Genomic DNA, 20,439 nt, shown 5'->3' with positions numbered 1-20,439 from the left:
CAGGGCTGGTTCAGCAACTGCTTGTGAAATCTAAATCTGGCTGAGCGATTTCTGATTTTAACGAGGGATGGAGTGAATTATAATGAAAATTTCCATCCTGTCATGGTGAAGGACTGGCGCAGAGATGTCCAGAGACTGAGCGAACCTCAGCGAAGGGGGGGGAGGGATTGGGGCCCAGAAATTTGGGGGAGGGGGCGGGATGAGCCAGCAGGGAGGGACGCCCCATCAGAGGGGGAATGAGCCCCCAAGGGAGGTGAACTCAAGGGGGGTTTCTGTGAGGGAGGCGGATTGAGCCCCATAAAAGGCGCTCTCGGGCAGCTTCCCTCCCGCCCCACACAAAGCAAAGCCCCCCGCTGTCTAGCGAGCCCGGGGAGGGGACGGGCTTAGGAGAGAGCTGGGGAGCTGGCCCTGCCTGTGCCGGCCCCTCCTGGGGGTGGGATCCGGGCGGGGCTGGGACTCTTGGCTCCTCCTCGCCAATCGCTGGGCTTTGGGGTTAGTTTCGGAGAGTGGAGCCGGGGGCGGCGGCGAGGAGAGCGGGTCTCCGAGGAGACAAAGCGGCGGCGGCGACGCTGGGGGGTGAGCGGGGTCGGACGCCAGTGCCCGGCGGGGATCGGGCTGAGTGCGGCGCAGGCCGGGCTCCTCTTCGCAACAGGTTCCCAGCTCTGCCCGGCCCCCTGTGAGCTGCAGCGGGCACCGCAGGCCGCTCCGCCTCCCCAGGCCCCGGCCAGTGGGCTCCGCGGTCTCGGGTGGGGCGACCCGGCACCATCCGCCTCCATGCGGTTCGGCTCCAAGATGATGCCGGTGAGTGACGGGTCCCGGCCGGGAAGAGCGGGGGCAGTAAGCGGACATAGGTGGTGCGTGGGGGGCAGTGCAGCGTAGGGTGACCAGATGTCCCGATTTTATAGGGACAGTCCCGATATTTGGGGCTTTTTCTTAGATAGGCTCCTATTACCCCCCACCCTCTGTCCGGATTTTTCACACTTGGCCTCTGGGGGGGGGGTTAAGGGGGACACGTGGGGCTGGTGGGGGTGGACTCTGCTCCCATCCCCTATTGTTCAGTCTCGGGGGTGCCGCGATCAGCAAATGTGACTCGTTGGCACCAACACGTCCCTCAGTGCGTGGGAGTGTGGGGCCAAGCGTGGGCAGAGTCAGGCCAGAGGGAGTTTCCTGGAGAAAGTTGGAAGGGGGGGAAGCTCGGACTCAGACTGGAAATTGCCTTTAGCTCCTGACTCCAGGGTCTCTCGGTACCTCCATGGTAGTAACCTGGCGGTTTTCAGAGATGGGGGGCGGGTAGCATCAGCCGCGGGGATCTCGCCCCCCGGTTCAGTATGTACGATGGGGCAGTGCTGCTTGGAGACTCGCGTCAGCAAATAGAGCTGACTCCTTATCTAGGGAAGGGTCTGATAGCGCCGGTAAACATCGGAAGAAAAATGGATCCTGCCATTGTAGAGGCAGAGACGGAGAAGCTGGGGGAGACCATCAGATTAGCTCTTTGTTCCGAATCTGAGCTGGTTTCTGTTGAGGGATTTTCCTTCCCCCCTCTAATCTCAGTGTTTACAGCTATTCTGCTTGCTCCGGTTTCACACTGAGATCAGTGTAACGAGCCCTCCAGGGGAGAATAGCGAACCTTGTGGGGAAAAGTGCCCCAGGTTAGTATTATAGGAGTGGCGAGCCCTGATAGGCGCTAGGCTTGCGGGGCAGGGCTTGGTGGGGGCTGCGCAGTGCACTGGGGCGTGAACTGCGGGGGAACAGGTAGCTTGTTGGTGAAACAACAGTGACGCCAACATTCCACCCGTTTAAAGGGACGGTGACGTTTAGCCTTCGGAGGGAAGGGTTCGCCGTACACTTCCCTTACTCCTCCCACCCACTAGCTCTTCTTGCATTAGATAGTTCCCCTGATTTTTTTTTATTAAGGATTTAACCAGCCGTCAGTCTGAATTATCTTCAGATGCACAACAGTCCCTAAACGTTGAGTTTGTTCCACTTCGAGAATTCTAGATGTTATGGGTGGAACTGGCCTGTTTGGCAGGAGGAGGGACTGAATAAGCTAAATTGTTTTGTTCTCTCTAGCTTATTCGGTGTGAGTTTGCACGTTCTACATAACAAATTCATGAACAATTCTTAGCAAATTAGAGTTCTTAAATTTGTCTAGACACAAACCCCTGATGTGGCCTTGAGATTTCCTACATCTGTTTTCTTTTTAAAACGCCCAAGCTCCAAGAGGATGAGTGCCCATGTTGTTTACAAAATAAACTGGTTTTGCCCAGTTTCAGGATATTCTCCTATTGACATTGAAGTAGGAATTAACAAGAGAAATGTGTAGTTTATTAAGGTTGTGTCCACACTAGGTAAAAAAGGTGTATTTTTAGTACTTTAGAATTGACCCCTACCAGCTAACTGTGTTAAAATACAAAGTGCTCTGTCTACCCTATGGTTCTAACATGAGTTTAAAAACTCATCTTTGTTTCTAGTGAAGGCAAGGCCTAAGATGAATACAGCTGAAGTTGAATGAAGGGATAGAAAGGTTTTGCTTTGGCACAAAACCTCTGACTGTGGGAAGAGGGAGGTCCTTAATCCCCATGTTGCATTTGGGCCAAGTCAGAAGTAATAGTATCTCGGAGTATTTGGTATTAGCCAGCAACCAATAGAGCCCCAGATGAACCATTGTTATTTCTAAGAATGGCAGATTACAAGTAAATAAAATGTGTTGGGAATTCTTGTGCTTCTAGGAAAGCCTGAATGGAGATTGCTTTGTGTATTTTAGGTTGTAGTGTGTGCATGTTCCATGCATATGGCCTTGCTCTCCAAGTGCTTGCAAAATCAGGGCCAACACTATGTGTATGAGTAACTTTACACTGCTGCATAGACCCACTGAACTCAGTGAGATTATTCATGTATCTAATGTTATTCACAAGTGTATTTGCAGAATTGGGGAATTGTATTCTTCTGATGCAGCATATTGTCAATTTAAAAACACCTTCCCATTACAAACCCTGGAAGCTGACTGAAGTAGGGATCCATAAACAGGAAGAGAATGGCCATTTATAAGGAGATGACACTTGAGTATCTCAGGCTGGTGGTTTGCTTGTTCCAGGGAAGCTAATGTCTCTTCTCCCTTTCCTATCACTCTTTCCTCCCCATTGAAGAGGCAATGATGAGGGTTGATTTTAGTCCAGCAGAACAAATCAAGGGAGGAGTAAGTGACTTTAATTGGTGTAATTAAAGAGAGAGCAATCACTATTGGTGTAGCTAAAGTTAAAGTAGTCAAACTTTTTGAAGAATTATATTGTCATCAGCCCATGGAAATCTGAGGGGGAAAAAAGCAGTGTATAAAGTAGCAAGGTGTTAATTCAAGGATTATCATAATTAAGTAAACATTCTGTCACCAGACAGTAAATCTGTACAAGAGACTACCCTTCTCAGCTAACAGCCTGTCTCTGAAGATCATCCCAAAGTATCCCCAAACAATTCTGTTCCTTCTTTATTTGAATGCCACCTCCATTTCAAATCTACTTCTGTCTGTCCTTTCAGTAGTTGGTTGAGACAAGTGCCAGTGCATGAATTGCTGTAGGTGCTCAGACTTCCATTGCATGATGACTCAAATCTTGGTCATTCTGTTTTTAATTAATAAAAGAAAGGGATCACTGCAACCTTTACCATACTGTGTTTACTACATAAAGTAATGGATCAGTCTAAATTAGAATGGGTTAAGTGGCTTAATACTAGAGTGCAAATATAGTGGATTTAGAACTCAGCATTTTTAAAGGTTATAACATATTTTGTTGCTCTACAGGCTCTCATTTCTAATAATTACATTAATTGGGGGATGTAGGCGGAGATTTCAAAAGACACAAAGAGCAGTTAGCTGCCCACTGGGAGTTAGCCCCTTGAAAATCTCCTCTGTAGTAAACACACTCTGAATGGATATGAACAGAAACGAACTGGAGCCCAAGTAGTGCTAAAAACACTTGGGAACATAAATAATAGCAAGCCTTAAAACAATTTCTTGCACTTTTTTTGCAGTTTCTTTTACCCGATCACCCTCTTTTGATGATTAACACTGTTTTGTATCTGCAAAAATCATATTTAAATGATGAGATTTTGGAGTCTGGCTGAAAGAGTATTATGTAATATCTGTCTAACCAAATTTATAGCAACCAGGAATGACATTGAACCAAAATGTACCATGCTTGACACTTTAGGAGAGCGGTCTCCTTCCTGGTGTGATGGTGGGACTCTTTTATGGGCATAAATATCTTCATCCATGCTGCTGAATGAGGAATAGGAAGGTGATCCTTAAGCATCTTCCAATCCCTTCTCCCCTCTCCCCCCCCTTTTTTTAAATTCCTTTTGTGGTAGCTTTTATATTTTCCTCTGCTTCTTCCCTATCTTATCTCTTCCTTCCCCAATAAAACAATCCAACCGAATCCCCTGACACCAGGGTCATACTCTCTCCTGCCCCAGCCAGTGCAATGCATACATATGGTGTTAAATAATAGAGTAACTACTCTGGTCACTGAGAAGCATTACAACTGAAGTCTTTCTTGCAGTGATGATGCGTAGCAACTAAGTTGCTGTTGTAACCATGTACCAGGAGAGTGTTGTTAAATTCTGCAAGAGAGTAATGAATTACCTCTGTGTACAGGTAAACTGATGGCACCTTAGAAATGCATGCAAAAGTAGTGACAGGGTTAAAGTCAGAGAATTAAATGAGCCATATAAAATTTTCACCTTCCCACAAGCCTTCAACAGATGGGGTGCGATTTGTACTGTTTTGTTGCGATGAGGAGCTGGCACATTTTCTAAAATAGCATAGCTTTCTGCAACATAATTGGTCCCCTTTACGTGTTTTGCATTGTTACCATAAAGATGAGTAGATGTTAGGAAATAATTTGCGTCATTATGTATGCTGGATAAATAGCTTTGCTGAAAGGGTGGGAAGTTTCACAGATGGAGCTAATGCAGAGACTGTTATAGGCAGAGGCTTCAATTCAGTCTGAAATCCTTGTTGGTCATAATCGCTCTAAGGTCTGTATCTACAGATGGGCTTAGGTGTTGTGATGCAGAGCATTGTAGTGCCCAACATTTAGGCACCCAGGCAATCACAGGAACAATACTGATCCACAATATCGAGTTTGGTGCGAGGCTCCCTAGGCGATAAATGAAGGAGAGAGGTGCCTAGGAATGTGCTCTACAGAAGCCAGCACATTAGGTGGGGAGTTGGCTAAGCTAGCCAGTGGGAGATGCCAATGAGAAGGATGTGTCCAAATGCCTACCCTTCTACTGGAGATTGGTGCCTAAGTCTGGGTTGCAGCAGGGGCGCCTATGATCTACAACTGGGAATCCCTCTCCTGGAGTGAAGTTGCTTAGGAGCCAAAATTGTTTCTGTGAGAATGAGCCAGGTGCCTGCTTTGCTCAGTGCAAAATAGAGGAGGAGGAAGAGGTGGTGGTGGTGCACAGAGAAGGCAATGCCACTGCGTGCCTTGTAAGTTTTAGCCCAGTGGCTAGAGCACTTACCTGGGATGTGGGAGCCCAGGGTTCAATTCCCCACTCTGCGTGAGGGGGACAAAGGATTTGAACAGGGTCTCCCACACTTTTCAGAGTGCTCTAACCACTGGGCTATGGGATATCTTGATGTAGATTTCCCTCAGTCTCTCCTGTTGAAGCTGTGTTTAAATAATTAAAGTCTTTGGAGCAGGAGGACGAGACCTTGCATCGCCTACCTCCTAGTGGTTAGGGCTTCCACCTAGGTTACAGAGTCCTTCTCACTCTTGCCAAATAACTCTTTAATTATTTATCCACAGTGGAACACCTTCAACAGGAGAGACTGAGCGCCCTGACCACAGAGTATGTCATAGCCCAGTGGTTAGAGCACTCTAAAGAAATGAACATTCAAGGGCCCCTTGGATGTTCCATTGAATAGTAACATAGGAATTGCCACACTGGATCAGACCAGAGGTCCATCTAGTGCAGTTTTCTTTGACTAAAATACTTCCCTCAATGGTATTATGAGAAAATCTGGTTTTAACTACTTGGGATTTACAGACCCATTTTAATACTTTGCATTTTAAGCATAGACATGCATCTTCAGTAAGTATTCACTACCTTAATGTTAAATAAGGAAAAAATGTCTGTCTACAGTATAATGCAGATAAACAGTTGTTTTTGTTGACCCTGAATCACTTTCCTTGATTTGTGTGTTGCTTATTTGGGCTCCAGTCCTGCAACGCGATCCACGCAGCCAGACCTCTGTGTCTGTGACACCCAGCTGACTTCAGTTGACTTTAGCGTGAATTTGATTGCCCTACTGGGGCTTATATTGTAAGCACCCCAAGGCAGGAGCTATGTCTCCTAATTTGTTTAAGGGCTTGGTATACATTGGATAACTATTAAATGGAATTCTGGACATTTTAGCTAATGCAAGTCACTTAGTAATGTTACCAAAATATTATTTCATAAAATAATTTAATACATGGTATTCAGGGTCTTAATTTCAGGGATATTTTGCATAGAATGCTGAATAATTCTGAGAACATGTTTTGCTGGTCTGCTTTCCCTACGGTACATTGAGTGTGAGTGGCATTTTACAGTCCATGAGTTGTCATGATTTGTTATTGTGAATCATGACCGTAAATAATGTTTCCTGTACACCTATAGTTCAGCAGTTTTTTGTTAAAACAATGGGCTTTTTTGTCCATTGATCAATAGCTTCCTATTAGTTTGTGAAATGATTTTAAAATAAAATGTATTTCTATGTTGTCCCTCTTTACAAACAACCCCATTCTCCCAGAAAATATTTACCTGAAATCTGTATTTTGTAGTACATTACAATTTGTTCAGTATGTCAGTTTCTTTAAATGCTTTCATCACAAATGATCTGTCATTTTTTTTCCACACTAGATCAGTCTGTGGAAGTCCTGGGAAATCACTTATTATGGTTTTGCTCCTGATTGGTCTATTCATCAGTAATTCATTCAGACTGTGAATGCCTTGTGGGTTTCCTGTTGTTACTGTTGCATGGGTCAGTCCATAGGAGGATCAGATGGGGAGAGGTGGGGTTGGACACTTCATATAAAACATTTCCTTTCCCCTGTGGCTGTTGCCAGATGGGATCTCCGCTTTATTAATGAAGGGCCTGTCTGAAGAGCTGTATGCTAGATTAATTTGCATGGAGGTCAACGGAGTTTTAATAGAGGCAGGTACAATAGAGATAACATATTTGTTCATTTATCCTCATTCTGGTGTCTTAAAGTGGCAGTGTGCCCAGTGTTCATTTCAAATTAATTATGATAATAAGTTGGCTTTAAAATGCTTTTTGGGTTTGTTTACCAGCTCTCCTTGTTAGCAATCTGCCTGGGAGATCTCCTTGTCCCCACAATGCATGTCACTGAACTTGCTGAGCTTGTTCAATAGGGCAGGGTCTTGTCCCTTTCAAAGGGAGGCCCTGTGAATAAGGAGGTGGGACGCACTGCAAAAATGACTTGGTTAGGGTGGCTTTCTTGGCTTGGCTGTTACAGCATCGGGGAAGGGGAGTAACTTTATTTCCTCACGTCTGTGACCTCCCTGGGGAAGAGGTTGGAGGGTTCCTTTGTTACCCTGGGAATGTACACAAATGTCAGTTCTAGTATCAAAGAGAGGGTTATTTAATACTTCGGAAGCTGGAAGGTGATCACATTCATGAGGTCACGAGCACATCAAGCCATCCTGCTCTTTGCTCTTTCACAGCATTACTCTCTTAAAGCCCTGTTTGAACTCTTCTTGCTCACTTTTTACTCAAATAAAACTCTTACTCAGGCAAAACTCCTAATAAGTTCAGTAAGAAACGTTTAAGGAGCTTGAAACAGGGCCTTTTGTTTGACTTCAAGATGGTATAGTGTATAAAGGTCAACAGAGTTCTTTGGTATCCTGTGAAATAGTCATATTTTTATATGATGCTTTTAGCCACTGTTGCTAAACTGTTTGAGGAAATTCCAAACTTTTTGAATGTGGGAGATATGAATAACAATTGCAGATGGTGTGGGATAGCTAATCCTGTCACTTGGATGAGAATTTTAGGCGAATAATGCTCTTGCTGTAATCCATGAAGATTCCTTGTTACCAGAAATGTTAAAAGGTAGAAACCAATTCCCATCTTGCTGCTGTTAATCACTGATATTTTTGTTCTTGCTATTAGTCCTGTAATCAGTTTAAAATTAGTCACACCAATGACATCACCACTTGTATCATAGTTACTAATAGTGCTACAGTAATGTTTAGTGCAAAGCCAGTTTTGCATCTGTTTAGAAATCTCCAGTTTCTGTTTTAAGTCATGTTAGTATCAAGAATGTTTTCTTTGTGGTAACTGGATATAACTCCTCACTCCCTCTTCTATTTTTATCAGTCTGAGGTAGGTATGCCAGGTATTTGAGTAGATACTTCTGTATCCATTTGTTCTGCATTACAGAACCACCCACCGTACATGCTCTAACATCGATTAGCATGAAGAGATCCTTTTGATAGAGGGTTATGTGTGTAGGTGACACACAACTACACTGAGGTAAGTGTGTTGTGGGAGCCATTTAAGATCAAGGAAAAATTTTTCTTCTATCCTATTTTGTTGTTGTCTCAGTTTTAATACTTATAACATCAATTTTATGAGAATAAAACATACATGAATGGATTTGGCCTGTTCTTCCTGCAGTGTTTTAAAACATTTACTAGGCACTTTAAAAAAAACTGTTTATGTTTAACGTGAAACTGATGTGGAAAAGCTGCGGTGGGAGAGATCCAGTTAGATTATACAGTATAGTGTCTGAAATGGAGTAAATAATAGGGATGCTCTCATATCCAAAGGCTTGAAAAGCTTCTGATATATTAATGGTTTTGAGTTGTTCGGTGCAGTTCTTTGAGTTGTTAGTTGCTACAATATCTTTTTTATTTAGCACTCTTTGCTGTGGATCAAGGAGTTGTTTAAAGGGAAACTTAAGATAGAGGAGCTAAGTGACTTGCCCAGGATCATGCAGCAAGTCAGTGGAAGAGGTGGGAATGGAGCTCTCATCTTCTGACTCCTGCTCCTGGGAGCCATACTAACTGGGACACATGTGTATGTCAGTTTCATATATATATAAAAAAATGTTGTCACACAAAAGTGTCATTAAATGTCATTGTCTGAAATAATCGTATCTTCTCCACGCACACTTCAGCAGGGTTTTGTGGTTGTTGATATACAGATGCTAGGGGAACCTTGAGCCCGTTGTGTTCTGGACTGTGCCTCTGAGCAGATTTGAACCCGGACTGATTGGATGGGGCTGAAAAGAGGTTTAAAATCAGCTTTCTACTGAGTGCTCCCCTTACACTCCTCCTTTAAGACCTTCAATCTTTGTAGCTAGTTCTGATACTTTGAGATCCATTTAAAATGGCACATTTTCATTTTATCAAGTAAGTTAAGAATTTTTCTTCAGCCATGATTCCTCAATTCTGTGAGGTTAACTACTAAGCACATAATTTATATCTAAATTCAGACTCTTACTCTGTTTTGCTGTAGTAGTGCAAAGCTAAAGCTAACATTTCTCTTGAGCTGAGTTTTAAGGGAGAGTTTCTGGAATTATCTGTCAGTTTCTTGGTGCCAGGGTACCTACTGTGTTTAAGTAATGAGGTTGTGTTTCTTTACAGAGATATTATCAAATGAGCTTTGTTTGTTTTTAACACATTTCTTTGTCACTCCATTCCCTCTGTTTTTTACCTTGGGGGTGGAGGTTCTCAACATTACTCTCTGAAACAATCCTTGTGTGTTAAAAAATTTTCACTAGCTGCACTTCATTACTGTGCCACTCTTGACAAGCCCATTTTGGTGAAGAGAGAATATGAAAGTAGTAGTAATTAGCTCTAAGAATGTCTTAATCTGAAGATCTCAAAGCACTTTGTTAAGGGGGGGGAGGTGGGGGCGGAGTAAGTACTATCATCACTTTACAGGTGGTGCAGCTGAGGTAGAGACCTTAGAGGGTGTTGTCAATTTGAAAATCCCACTTCCATATGAAAACTTTGTACCTATTGTTACAAATGGTGTCTAAAATCATTATAATTGAAAGACTAGAGAGAGATCTTTTAGTTTTGTTTGCATTGTGTATCTGAAAACTCCTTGTGTCTGTCAGTTTCATTGGTTTGTTGATCATGCCCATCCCTTCCCAGGCCCCAGAAGGAGGTGTTCACCTGTACCAGTAGAAGCAGAGCTGAAACTGAAAGAACAGGCAACAAGCAGGCTTTGCTCAGAGAAAGGAAAGGGAGGAGAAGTGTTGCTCTCAGGTCCAAAAGACACATTAAAATAATAAGAAATACTCCTGGGGGAATTCTGCGCCACTGCGCATATGCAGAATTTGTCCCCCGCAGATTTCTTTGCTTCCCTGCAGAAAAATGACTTTCTGACTGGGAAGCAAAGGGAAGCCACAAGAGTGGTCATTTGACCCTCCCCAGCAGTATGTTTTGGGTGCCCAGGGCAGCCAGCAGAGAGGTAAATCACTGTGGGGCAGGAGGCAGGACTGGGGAAGACCTGGCTGGTGGCTCCTGCCCCTGCGCTAGGCTCAGCTGCTAGTTTGGGCTGGGGAGGACAGGACTTCCTTTTCCCCTGCATGGCATCCGGGGCCAGGTCAGACCCACCCCCAGATTTCTCCCCCAGCTGCATGAAGCTTTGCAAACTTCCCCCCCCCCCCTCCCTCCCCCCATTGCCCCTCCGCTGCGGGGGGGGAGGGGGTCTCTGTGCAGGGAGCTGCTCCCCCATCCACCAAACCCCCATGCATCCAGACCCTCCCACTGAGCCTCACCCTCCCACACTCAGAACCCCCTCCCGATGAGACCCACTCCCCCTGCACCTGGACCCCCCCCACCACTGAGCCCCCCACACCCAGATCCCCCCGCTGAGTCCCAACCCCCGAACTCCCCCTTCAGAGTCCCATTACTGTTGCACCCAGAACGCCCCCAATAAGCTCCTGTGCATCCAGATCTCTTCCCCCCCCACCCCCGCACCGGATCCCCCACTGAGTTGCCTGCACCCAAATTGCCCCACGCAGAACCATCTCAACCCACATCTGGACCCCCCCCCCCACTAAGCCCCTCCACACTTGGATCCTGCCTTTCTGAACCTACCTGGTGCACCTGGCAGAGAGGGGCAGGGCCCTGGGGTGTTTCTGGGGCAGGCCCACTCCTTGTGCTGTGTCAGGGTTGAGTGCAGCCTCACTGCTGAGTCGTGTCCCGGGGAGTGGAGCTGCACAGTGATCTCCCACCTCTGTGCAGCCAGTGGCCTGTTCTCCCCAATGCCGTGATGGAGCCTCCACATTTATTTGAAAAATAAAATTTGCAGAATTTTAAAATATTGCATGCAGAATTTTTAATTTTTTGGCCCAAAATGCCCTCAAGAGTAAAGAAAGCAGCAGGAAAACCCATACAATTTGTGTGTGTGTTTGTGTGTGTGTTTTTTTTTTTTTTAAGGGTTCTTTAATGTCAGGTCAATCTATTTAAAGGGTGCTCCAATGAAAAATTAATTGATTTAAAAATAGATTAGTACATTTACAAAAATTCAAATTGTGTCTTCCCCATTGTCACGAAACATGTCACTAGTAGAACTGTGGTCTCCTGATTTCCTGTCCAGTGTTCTGGTAAATGGTCTGATTTCTTCTATCTTCTAAAACGTTTACTTTTTTTTTTTTTTTTAAATATAGCTGAAATGTGAGTGTTGGAAGGGGTTGTGTGCTTCACTGTAGTTCAGGGAGGTGGGACTAACCGAGACTTTAGGACCTTACTACTGCTTGTGAGTAGCGTGGTGTAAACATTAAAAGTGGGATTTTCAAATGCACTCAGCATTGGCTTTATTCTGCTCTAATTGCCGTGGTGGGGCTAGAGTACGCCGACACTGGGTGCTTTCGAGTTGCACCCTGAATCTTTGTTTTGTAAATGAGAATTTATTTGCTACACATTCTGGTCTTATAATAAGCCTAATAGTGTCTCCCATATGACTCTTGCTGCAGTTGTTTAGGTTTAAGTCACAGGACTAGACTTGAAAAAACCCTCAAAATTTAACAGTAGGCTTATGCTACTAGCATTAGAAACAGGTGATAAATTCACCTGATCTAGGGAAATCTTTCCCCATAATTACCTGACCTTGCTATGATTTATGGGCTAGAGTTGAGTTAAGTGTGGTTTTGGGTTATGGGTATTCCTGTTGGTTGAGGCGGAAGCATCAGTCATCTTTTCTTATCAGTGTGATTTCTAAGTGTGAGGTGGAAAAGAGGAGAGTAAATACTTTAAACCCCCTGCAGTATCACCGACATCAGTTAGCCAGCAAATAGCAAAGTGTGTGTGGTGCAGCTGCCACCTCTCCATGATAGTCTGGTCTCCTCAGAAGTAGCGTGGGTTAAATGTGCTGCCATCTGACCACTGGGCCTCCTGAAAGAAAGTTTATGTACAGATCACAGCTGGTATAGAACCTTATTCATTTGCTATGGACACTGAGAAACATTTAGCTCCTTTTTTTCATTGCGGGAACACGTGTTCCTTGAAAGGCCAGTGAGAACAATTGAGTTTTTTACAATAGCATCCCACAGGAACTCTTTGAAAGCCTTTCTGCTGGCCTATTGCCACCCGGGAAGGCTGCTGACGTAACAGCACTGCTGATTCCAGGTGGAGTGGCATGGCAGTTGAGCTTCAGGAACAGTTTAAAATAAATAAATACAAAGATTCCTTATGGGTTTGATGTCAGCAGAGAAAAGGAAGACCGTTCAGGCTTATGGCTGTTGCTTTCATAACCCCATTCATTATGCTTAGATGTCATCTTCTGTTCCATGCAGAGTATGTTGCAGTACTTAACAGAGGGAGGAGAGAGGCATCTGCAAACTTCTTTGCTTGTGTTGAGTAGGTTAGATCCTTCTGTTTTAGAGCGTAATATCTGTTTTTAGAAATGGGGGGTATTGAGTTTGTATGGATGAAAAGTGTATTAATTGCTCTTTGAACCCTGACTGCGTGCTAGGACTGAACACAGACTGGGTTGAGCAATGCAGTGTCTGCCAGAAGGGGCATATGATCCAAAGGCCTGATCTGTCTTTCATTGACTTCAGTAGGAGGATTGAGCTCTTATTTAGACAGACTGTACTGTTCAATCAGTGGCTGAAGATCAAACCTTCATGCCATCCGTTTTAGTTAGGTTTTTGTTAAGTGTTAACGATACAAAATGGCTGACTATTTGTCACTGAGAGGCCATGCAGAAGTGGCTATTGGACACTTGGGGAACATGTGCAGGAAGGGAGTTCCGAGTATAGATGTCTTTGTGAAAAGAGTTGTATGTCATACAATCTCAGGAACATATTAGGGTCTGTTTACACCCAGTTTTTCTGCACTGATTTAACTAGATCAGTAGAAAAACTAATTTAATCAAATTGGTTCAGCCCCGTAGTGTGGCTACAGTTTTATGTTGATATACAATTTCATTGAAACAAACTATAGCAATATAAGACCCTTTATGCCAGTATAACTGCATCCGTAGTAGGGGATTACATTAATTTAACTAGATCACTCTTTCTACCAATTTATTTAAACCATTACAAAAACTGCATATAAACAGACCCTTATTCTCTGTATCATATAGCCAGTGTAACTCTTAAAATCTGAAAATAAAACACTTCTAAAGTGCTTTGAAACAGTTACAAACCATCTGGCTTTCAGTACTGATGTTATGGACGTCGGTGGTATGAAAATATAGCCAACCTTAAAAGATACCCTTGATCCAAGGCCTGCTTGGTTGTAAATTCAGATACAAAACTGAAGTACCACATTTATGTAGGTATAACTTTTGGCTAAATACTTTCAGTGAGTACCAAGGCAAAATGTTAATGTTTGAAGTTTTATTTGAACTGCTCTTTTCCTAATGTCCTGCTTATGGAAAGTCTGGCCTGCATGTTCTGTTGTACATAAACTAATAGAATATGTTTTTAATAACCATAATCGAGTGCTTCTGAGATCAAGATTCTTGTAAATTGCTCAGTTCAAGAGCTGACAATAAAAGGAAGAATGCCTTTCTCTGTTATGCTTGGTCACATGCATTCCAGTGCTCATATTTGATCTGAGTAGGGTAGCTCAAAGTTTTGACTACAGCTTTGGTAAATGGCCCTTTAATGGATTCCTCCCTCTTGTCCTTCCTGGCAGCACAAGTAAAGAACATCAGACTGGGAACAGATTTAAACAATTCTAGACTGACAAACTTCAGAAAATAAATATGGCCAAATTAGATGATTCAGAAAAAGAGAGCTTGTAATGAAGGTAGTATCTAAGCTATAATTATGCTTCGCTTCTGTTCAGATGTATAGACAGATGAGATCTCACAAGAAATCTGCTGGAATACAGAAATTGCCATCTGTGAAGTAGGAGGGGTGCAGCCAAACCTAGCGTCACTGTGTTCCAATTATAACTGTATTTTGATAGGGAAATTAAGTCCCCGGGTTTTGGTCGCATAATCTCCAGATACTTCTCAGTATCGCTGATGTGGGGGAAGAAAAAACTTAAAATACACCTCTACCCTATATAACGCTGTCCTCGGGAGCCAAAAAATCTTACCGTGTTATAGGTGAAACCGCGTTATATCGAACTTGCTTTGATCTGCTGAAGTGTGCAGCCCCGCCCCCCTGGAGCACTGCTTTACCGCATCCTATTTGAATTCGTGTTATATCGGGTCGCGTTATATTGGGGTAGAGGTGTAGCAAAAATCAGTGTTCATAGTGTACTTTTTCTCTGTCTTGTGGTGTTTTCACTGTTCCCGACCCTTAAAAAAGCTTCCTCTTAACTGTTTCCCTATATTTATAGAAAACAAGTTGTTTTATCTCTCTGAAAATGGAACACGTATCTCTTCAGTGAGAATTTCTGTTTGTGTTATGGTAAATTATCTTTAACCTAATTTAGAGAATGGAGACTACTGTGTCTTTTAGATTAAAGGTTAAGAGTCTTGTATTCTCCTGCAATACAATTAAAAGGAAGAAGGGCTGTCCTTTATTTAGAACCAGAACAATCCTAACAATTATACAGTACTTCCTACTGTACCACTCCTACCTTGCATCATAACTTCCTTTCTCATAGTTATGGCTAAGTGCCACTAAAATATAAACTGAGTTGTGTGCGTAGTGGCTGAGAAGGAAGGATCATACTTTGTGTATCGGGTGCGGCTGTAGGTAAATATTAAACTTATCTGTACACTTCTGTTGCGTCTTACCTTATTAAAGTGAACTGCTGAATATGAAAGGAGCCAGGATCATGTGTGTTTCTTCTAGGAAGGCTATTATGTAACCTCTTGTTTACCTTAATCTCTAAATATAGAGTCTGAACAGGCTGGCTATTGAAGACCAGATAGATGTTCTGAAGAACTTGATATGAAAGGAATCACTTTGTTACTGATACAAACTTGGTGTAATAACTTTAGATGCTGCCTCTCTCCTGTTAAATTGAGAGCTAGAACTACGTACCAGTGTGAAATTCTGATGATCAGAATATAAAAAACCTGCCATTGTGCCAGCTGCCTTTTGTTGTTTAGAAAGTTGCAGTCAAGTCAGCAGAAATGTGAGACATTTTAATAGCTGATTTCTTCATGGCTGGCTTGTGAAGATGAAGCATCAGTGTTTGTGTTTTCCAGGGCTAGGTAAGATCCAGGACTTGTTTTATAAATGGTTTTTTCTTCTTTGTAAAAACTCACTCCGGGCTAAAACTTTGGATGCAAGGTCTCTGCCTGGAAGTAGTTACATCTATATATTTCTCTCATACAAATTGCTTTTTCAGTTTAATAGCTAGTGTTCTTATTCACCCTAAAACATTATATGTTACTGTTTTTTTGTACTCTAACTGAAAATAACTCTACCATTTATTTTAATTCCAGCTATGAATCTGGCTCTTGTAATTCTTCCACCTCCCACACACTGTTTTAAAAGCAGCTACTGCACCTCTGAAATGATGGCTTTCTAGTATACAGCTAAAATGTTCTTATACATTCTCACTGTGCATGGAATCATTGGGGGAAGAGGAGATCCCTGCCTTGAAGAGCTTGCTGTCTAATTTAGATACAATACAAACAGTGCTGAAAATGTGATTCTATTACACATCACTATTTGAAGAATTTCATTTATCCATCTCATTTTGATGGGACGTTAAACTGTGTACCGTGAAATGTCTCTCCAACACCATTTCCTAGTGCTGCTATAAATATCTAGGGAATTAAAACTAGCTTTTTGTGCTTTAAGAATATTAAAGTTAAGGGTGTGTCTTAAACTCACAAAGCAGAGAAACCTCAGAGTTGAATGGTGAAATGACGTCACTCACTTAGACTCATTCACAATATTAAAATTGTTCATGCTTTTTTTATAGAGGGGTAGTGTTCTCATGGGTTTACTGGGTTCTTATATCTCTGCCAATTAGTTGTGTGCCTCAGTTTTTCCCATCTGTAAAATGACCAGATTACTTGCTTGCCTGTTTGTGTTGAGGCTTATTGTTTGTAAAGTGCTTAGATGACAGGTGCTATGTAAGTGGAGAGTGTTATTGCCTTTTATACCATTTGTGCTGTATTATACCTGGGCAGAACAGGGTTAGGTTAAAGGGTTAACCCTGAATTTCATTATTTTTGTAGCAAGATGAGGTGGGTGAGATAATATCTTTTCTTGGATCAACTTGTGTTGGTAAAAGAGACAAGCTCAAAAGCGACCAGGTGTTGAGCATGGTTGTTCCTGTCCCCACCAGGGACCAAAACACATTTCCCTCTCTCTTGAATGGATATCTGCAGGCGGAGACTGTCTTTAGGTGTCCAAATACACAAGAAATTGAACTGCAAGACCCATCCCAGAAGTAACATATTTCTATGTCAAAAGCTGGTCTCTTTCACCAACACAAGTGGGGCCAACAAAAGATATTGCTGTACCCACCTTTTCTCTTTCATATTCTGGGACCATCATATCTACAACAACGCTGCAAACATTATTTATGTAAGGAATTTAAAGCCCTTAATGAACTCTATATTTGAACATAGTGTCTTGTGTGAGATATAGTATGTGTACAGTTTTGTCTCAAAGGGTTGCTGCTAATTAAAGGCTGAACTTCAAAGTTTCTGCATAAGAGCTTTGACTAGAACCTGTGGGAAAGTACAGACTGTCCTTTTTACTTAGGTTAGTTTCAGGAATTACCTAATCCGTGCTGTCAGAGAAGCTGCATAATAATTGAGTTTTCCAGTCAACACATGCACTTAAGGATTTAAAATATTTGGTATAACTGAAGATTTAATTTAAAATATTGATGCGAAATTATGTAATGGAACAACTTTACACATTTGAAGATTTTTGCCACCATCTTTTTTTAGAGTGTAAAGGAAGGAAAACCCAGGCCCTTAAAAAGGGACCCTGCTAAAGTTAAGAACTTCAGAACGGCCATAGTGGGTCAGACCAATGGTCCATCTCTAGCCAAGTTAAAAAGACAAGTGTATTTCTTTTTCCCTTAGTTTCTCCAGTACACTTTAATCATCATTATAGTAATATCCTCTGACACAGGAAAACACAGCTGGTTCTCAGCATACCATCATATCTGCTCAGGTGAATGGCCAATAAACTGTGTACTGCAAATATCTCCTCAGCTACTTGAACTTTGGCTTAATAGCACTTAGGAAAACTGATTCTGCTTTTTAAAGTGACAGAGCTGTAGTTAAAACCCTTTGTGGGCATGTAGATCTGCATTTAAGCAGAGCTCAGCAACTTTTTTTAAGAAATAGATATAGTTATCCACAAATGTTGAGATCTGGGAAGTAGTATATGTGCTGTATTAAACTATATATAAAAGAACTTGTCTGAAATGATACTGTCACTGAATTTAAAAAAAAAAGGGGGGGGGGGATTCAGAGGTGAATCCCAGGAAGTTTATGTGGGTGTAACTTGCATGTTGATGAGACAGAAGAGGGTGAAATTTTAAAGTAGGGTGTGGCCTGCTTTAATGTACACCTTCTTGCATCCTCTTTCTAATTGCTTGTCCTGACACACCACCTCCCTTTCCGGCCTCTTGAGTGGGTGTTATGGTTCAAATTTAGTGGGTTATATACAGAGATGATGTGTAAATTACATGGATTGGAATCAAATGCTGCAACTCATGATGAGGGGACTAGAAGGTGTAATTTACACCAATTTGGATTCCTTTAGATTTGCCTCTGAATCTGGTACATTCTTTTGTAGAGATGTGAAAAGTTCTTCTTTATAAATATGTACTTTGCTTTGCCATCTCAACACTTGTGGGTTGTGCGTTTCATTTGGATTTCTAAAGATACGTGTACCTGCTCGAAAAATTGTCTCTGGCTGAAGTGAACGTGCACATGTTCCCTCCAATGTCCTTGGTGCATCAGATTAAAGTCTCTCCTTTGCTGGAGGTTCCGTAATTGCGAAGTTTATTTTCTAGGCTGGACAATACTGTCAGCTGAAATGTATGGTAAACCGTGCAGGAACCTGCATTGCTAGATCTACCACTCCTCTCCGGTGTCTGGTGAATATGCCACGAGCTACACTGCTGGGACCCAACACTTTTACATTTAAAACTCCTTCATCAATCACAAAAAAAACAAAGCAAAATTTTCAGTCATGATTGTCCAAGAAGTAGAACAAAATAAATGGCAAATAACACTCTGTACACTCAAGTCCACGTACGTCCTGTCTATGCTAGAAAATAAGATGATTTTTTGACACCTGACCAGTCATGATTCTACACATCTTAGACACTGGTGTAGACAAGTCAAAGTGTCCATGATCAGTCCTTTTTAATACCTGCCACCACGTGATGAGCATGGTTGATCCTGTCCCCACTAGTGACCAGAACACATTCTCCCATATTTAAATGGATATCTGTGGAAGGAGACTGTCTTTAGTGTCCAAAGAAACTAGAAATTGAACTGCAAGACACATCCAGAAGTAACATATCTTTATCCCAAGGGAGGATATTAGCAAAACAGAGAATTTCAGAGTCTGATGTTCAGTGAGGCCCAGCACCTGGAGCTCCCGTTGACTTCAGTTGGAATTTTGGAAGATCAGCACTTCTGAAAATCAGTCCCCAAAAAGTTAAACAAGATTAAACCTGGCACAGAGCTGCTTGCAATTGTCAGAGCTTTCAGCCTCATTGGCTATTGTCTGTAATAGCATTTGAGGATCTGACTGTTCTCCTCCTCTTCTTCAGACTGAATGGTTTGGTTTACCTGTTACAAGTTGCTTTTCTTTTGTCATAGTAACTCATGCCCATTTAGAGAGGTGGTGTCCAATCTCTTGAGTTTTGGGGCCAAACATATTTCAAGAAGGTCAAGGACTATAGTCCATACTTTGGAACTGGCTCTCTGGCCTCTTATGGACCATTTATGCCAATTAAGTTGTGCAAAGCACCCAAACATCCTTTGCTGTGGATTCCCCAGTGGGTATGATGCCAGTTTATTCTACTCCCATGCCTTCCTCCCCACAGCCTCTGCCTAGGGGCCACACTGGGATATGGAGCAGCATGTCAAGAGTTGGGTTGGGAGAGTGGCTGGTGCATGCTGCATGTTAGCTATCCCCTGCTGGTATGTGATCTCTTGGGGAGCCTTGCCAGCTTGTGCAAGTTAGTAGCCTGGTGGCTGCTCTATAACCCATGCCAAAGCAGTGAATCAGGGAGCTATAAAAGGTTTCTGATTCTTAGCTTCGCCCTTCCCCTGTTCTGTGCTGTTGTAGGTTGCAGGGATAGGGAGGGCAGCCATCTTTGCTAGATACTCTCTTTAGGCTCAGGCAGAGCCAGGCAAGCTCTTACCCTGCTCTTCCTGGAGTTTATAGAGCCTACCAGGCAATGGAGCAGCCAATGCTGCTTTCTCTTCCCTCCTCTGTGGTGTAGTAGGTGGCCTGTGTGGGAGGCTGTGTGCTGAATAGCAGCAGCAAGGAAGGAGTGGCTCACATCAGAGCAGCAGGTAGTTGGGTAGGCCATGCCCCCTACCACATCCTCGGGGCTGATCCAAACACTTAAGTTAATTACTTGATGTCGCTCTGGGAATACACTTTCAATTTGTCATTGAATACGAATATTCTGGACATAGTCATCACTAAGGGAAGTTGGACACCCTGGTAAAGTAAAAAGCAACAGAGGGTCCTGTGGCACCTTCAAGACTAACAGAAGTATTGGAGCATAAGCTTTCATGGGTGAATGCCCACTTCACCCCATCAGACGCATTCACCCCATCAGACGCATTCACCCATGAAAGCTTATGCTCCAATACTTCTGTTAGTCTTGAAGGTGCCACAGGACCCTCTGTGGCTTTTTACAGATTCAGACTAACACAGCTACCCCTCTGATACTTGACACCTGGTAAAGTAGTTTGGTTTATCTGCGATTTTCAGGGTATAGATGGCAACTTGTGATCCTTTCTGAACAGTTGCCTCTTTGTGTATGTAAACCTCAAGATTA

General features: G+C 42.9%; 1 protein-coding gene across 1 annotated transcript in view; it reads left to right on the top strand.

The window, feature by feature from the left end:
* Nucleotides 1–518: 518 nt before the first annotated feature.
* Nucleotides 519–20,439, top strand: part of TP53BP2 (tumor protein p53 binding protein 2) — a 59,857-nt gene continuing 39,936 nt past the window's right edge. Inside the window, exon 1 of the mRNA XM_024199658.3 lies at nt 519–801. Coding sequence (XP_024055426.2) covers nt 775–801 — 27 coding nt within the window. The 5' untranslated portion in view covers nt 519–774. The remainder of the gene's footprint in view (nt 802–20,439) is intronic.

The sequence above is a fragment of the Terrapene carolina genome, unplaced genomic scaffold (genome assembly GCF_002925995.2).
Source record: "Terrapene carolina triunguis isolate 2854851 unplaced genomic scaffold, T_m_triunguis-2.0 Scaffold262, whole genome shotgun sequence".
NCBI classification, from domain to species: domain Eukaryota; kingdom Metazoa; phylum Chordata; order Testudines; family Emydidae; genus Terrapene; species Terrapene triunguis.
Note: the sequence above shows the minus strand (reverse complement) of the source record. Positions and strands in the feature narration are given on the sequence as shown.